Source organism: Colossoma macropomum, unplaced genomic scaffold (genome assembly GCF_904425465.1).
Source record: "Colossoma macropomum unplaced genomic scaffold, Colossoma_macropomum, whole genome shotgun sequence".
NCBI classification, from domain to species: domain Eukaryota; kingdom Metazoa; phylum Chordata; class Actinopteri; order Characiformes; family Serrasalmidae; genus Colossoma; species Colossoma macropomum.
The window spans coordinates 112,815-116,219 of record NW_023496013.1 but is presented as its reverse complement, the minus strand read 5'-3'; the positions used below and the strand labels follow the sequence as shown (position 1 = coordinate 116,219).

Below are 3,405 nucleotides of genomic sequence, written 5' to 3'. Positions count from 1 at the left end.
TCAGCAGATCACATGACACATTGTAAAATGCAAATCTGTTTGTATCATAATGGTAGAACATTATTATGTCATATGACTCCAGAAACATTTTTCTATGTATTTGCTGATTAGACACTAATATGATAAATGTTTGGAAAGTTTAGAAAAGCCTCACCAGCTTATTGTAGTCAACATGATAATGATTTGTCTTCCAAAGTAATCTAGCATTCTAGCCCAGAGGTTTAAAAAGCTGAAAGTCTAAATGAAAAAAGGCAAATAGCTCCCCCTGCATGAGTTACATGAAACACTTTTTGTACAGTGTAGCTGGGTTTCCTGTCCAGTGTTCAGATAATGAGGAAAGATTTGGTTCTACTTTTCAAGCATGTAAAGACTCTGTGTCACTACTGTGTTAAGAATATTCCACCAACCAAAAATATACAGCCAATAGTGATCCAATGATGAAGGACCAGAGGACGAATAACACACACTGGTCACCGATTAGATCTGGCTCTTTCAGCTCCTGAACAGCATCTTAAATTTTAGCACCCATGCGGTATGGGATTAAATAAGACAGAAGCCTTCTTAAATGCTACTGAGTTCTGACTGCTAAAAAGTTTTTGTACAGTGTTTCATGATTTCCTGTCACTGTGGGCCTCAGAGCACAGTAGTAGAGTGCAGAGTCTGATACTGCAGCAGAGGAGATCAACAGATCCACACGCGTTTTCTCTTCATTTACATTTGCAGACACTCCAGCAACTGGAGGAACAGCTTTTTGTGTAAAGTTAGCTTCATTGACCAAGATCAGGAACTCAGGCCTGGATCTGGAATACTGACGATACCACAGCAGTTCATCAGTTGTAGTAGATCCATTGTAACTGCAGGACAGAGTAACAGAGTCTCCCTGTAGAACACTGACAGTGGAAGAACTTGGTTCTATTCCCTCACCAGATGTGTAACCTGCTGAAGAGATAAATCATATATCATAATTAAGATTTTTCAAAATGTAGGTTTAAGGATTCATTTATCAAATTAAACCCTTTCTCCACTGCATGTTTGGAGATGTAACATTTTTATGTAAAAAAAGTGCTGCATTAGTTGTATGTATCTTACCTAACATGAGAAAAGGAAGCCACCATCCACCAAGACGTGCCATGGCTGAACAGCAATTGATTATAGTTCAGTTTTGCTGTGTGTGCTTTACGTTACTTCGGTTTCCCCTAAAACCGGAACACATGACACCATCTGTCAGTTCTTAAAGAATTTCAAAAAGAAATCTGCCCTCTGCTGGAAGATTCCTGTAATTATGCTTCTGTGAATGAAGAGAAAATTCAGCTATACATTGTAACAGCAAATGATTCAGTGCTGTGTATTTTCCACAGCTAATGAGATGGAGTTGAGATTCATTCATTAGAAATTTGAATTTGAACACAAAAATCTGAATTCTGAACTGAAAGTTAATTAAGGTTTGAAATAAAGTAAATCTGTAACTAAAATTTACAGTTGATGTACAGTTTCTCGAAATTCAAGTTCTAAAAAGTGTTCTGTTTTTGTATTGATTCACATTTTCAGATTCACTTTTTACAGTAACATCCAGATCATAATTTAGTCCAGATATGGCAGGTTTAACCCTTTTCAAATGTAGCTTCGGTATCCAGATATGTTTGTATTCTTGTGATTAGATAATGCTTTCATTTTGTGTCAATCTAGTCATGTCAGTCTAGAGTTTGCATTATTATTACATGATTTATTAGTGATTAGATTGGGGTGCAAACTACATACATTTTAATCTGAAGAATACTGCAATGTCTTGCAACCATGCTTCACTTTTTTGTATTCAGAGAGAATGTAATAGTAGATAATACACTGTGGTTTGGATGTTACTTTGATCACCTTGTGTTCAAAGCAAACATAAGGTGTGTGAATCGGTAAAGCGTCTCAAAGACTTTGTATCACTGGGCTACGTCTCTAAGAGCACAGTAGTAGAGAGCTGTATCTGACAGTCTTAGTTCTCTAACAGTGAACTTAGTGGACGAACCGGATGTAGTTGATGAAAATCTACTGTATGAAGTATGGCTATAACTCTCCCGTCAATCTCCTCTCAGCAGTAAATACTGTAGAACTCTGTTAGGATACTGTCTGTACCAGTAGAGAAAGACATTTTCACTACTAACTCTAATGTTGATCTGTGTGTTAGTGTGAATCTCTCTGAAGTGAGTGCAGTTATGAGAACCTACAACAGGAAACTCCTGCTCTGGGGAGCTGCTCCACTGTGCTTTCTGTCTTTGTGGAATATAAATATTAGAAAGAAATATAAGTACAGGAAGAAGCATTAGAGTCACACACATGTACACCAATAAATATCAATAGCATGTCCATCAATAAGTAAGTAAACAAATGCATTGCTCAATGAATGAATATTCAAACTAACAGAAAATGCAGGTTTTTAGCTCTTGTTATAACTGGAATATTCAGTAACATATAGAATGACAGCAAAATATCTGCTGATTTAACTTGTTTAGTGATCATTTGTATTCAGGACTTACATGAACACTATAGTTGTTACTTCAGTACTGAGTATTTTACTGGGCATTCACATTTGCTCACTTCAGTCCTTTCGAAAGGCCACCTTGATTTAAAATTTCATTACGTGTATTTGCAGAATATTCTGAACATTTTAATATTTAATATTTTGCTTGTGGATTTTATTATTTTATTTGAAACTTTTGGCACAAAAGTACCTCCAAAAGAAGTGGCCTACATCCACATGCTTTCTAGGTCAAGACATTCTGTTGATGCAAACCTTTTAGATTATAATATGAAATAAAAAAAAAATAAAAAAAATCAACAAAATCTGAATCAGAATTGTAGTAAGAACTTGAAATTAGAAAACGAACAGATTTTAAAGATATTACCTCCAGAATGTTTAAATAATAGCAGAATATTATTATGTAATGTGTCTTGAGAAATGTTCTTGTGTGTATCCAATGATTAGACTCAGGGAAAATTTGTAAGTTTTATAAAAATAGGACATGTTTATTGTAGTCAGGAGGATGACGGTTTGTCTTCTTAATCAGATTCAGAAGGTCTAAAAGAAAAATAGCCAAACAGCTCCTCCTCCTGACAACAGGATTGTCGTTGTACATGAGTCACATGAAACACTTGTACAGTGCTGATTGTAGTCAACAATATGATGGATTATCTTCAAGAGCATTCTTGCACTGTAACTTGAGTGTTGTAGAAGCTGAAAGTCTAAATGGAAAGGGGTAAACAGCTCCCCCTACTGACAACAGTATTGCTCTGCATGAGTCATATGGAACACTTTTTGTACAGTGTCTGATACTGCAGCAGAGGAGATCAACAGATCCACTGTTTTCATCCACTGTAGCATTCAGTCGTTGGAGCAAAGAAGTCGCTAGAGTTACAGAT

At 35.9% G+C, this 3,405-nt stretch overlaps 1 gene segment (V, D, J or C); it reads right to left on the bottom strand.

Annotated features, from left to right (window-relative positions):
* Positions 1–637: 637 nt before the first annotated feature.
* On the bottom strand, positions 638–1,185 carry LOC118803944 (the record flags this gene model as incomplete). The annotated part of the segment is given in 2 exon segments: positions 638–939; positions 1,090–1,185. Coding segments are annotated over 2 exon segments (345 nt in total), but the record flags the coding sequence as incomplete, so codon positions are not given.
* Positions 1,186–3,405: the final 2,220 nt, after the last annotated feature.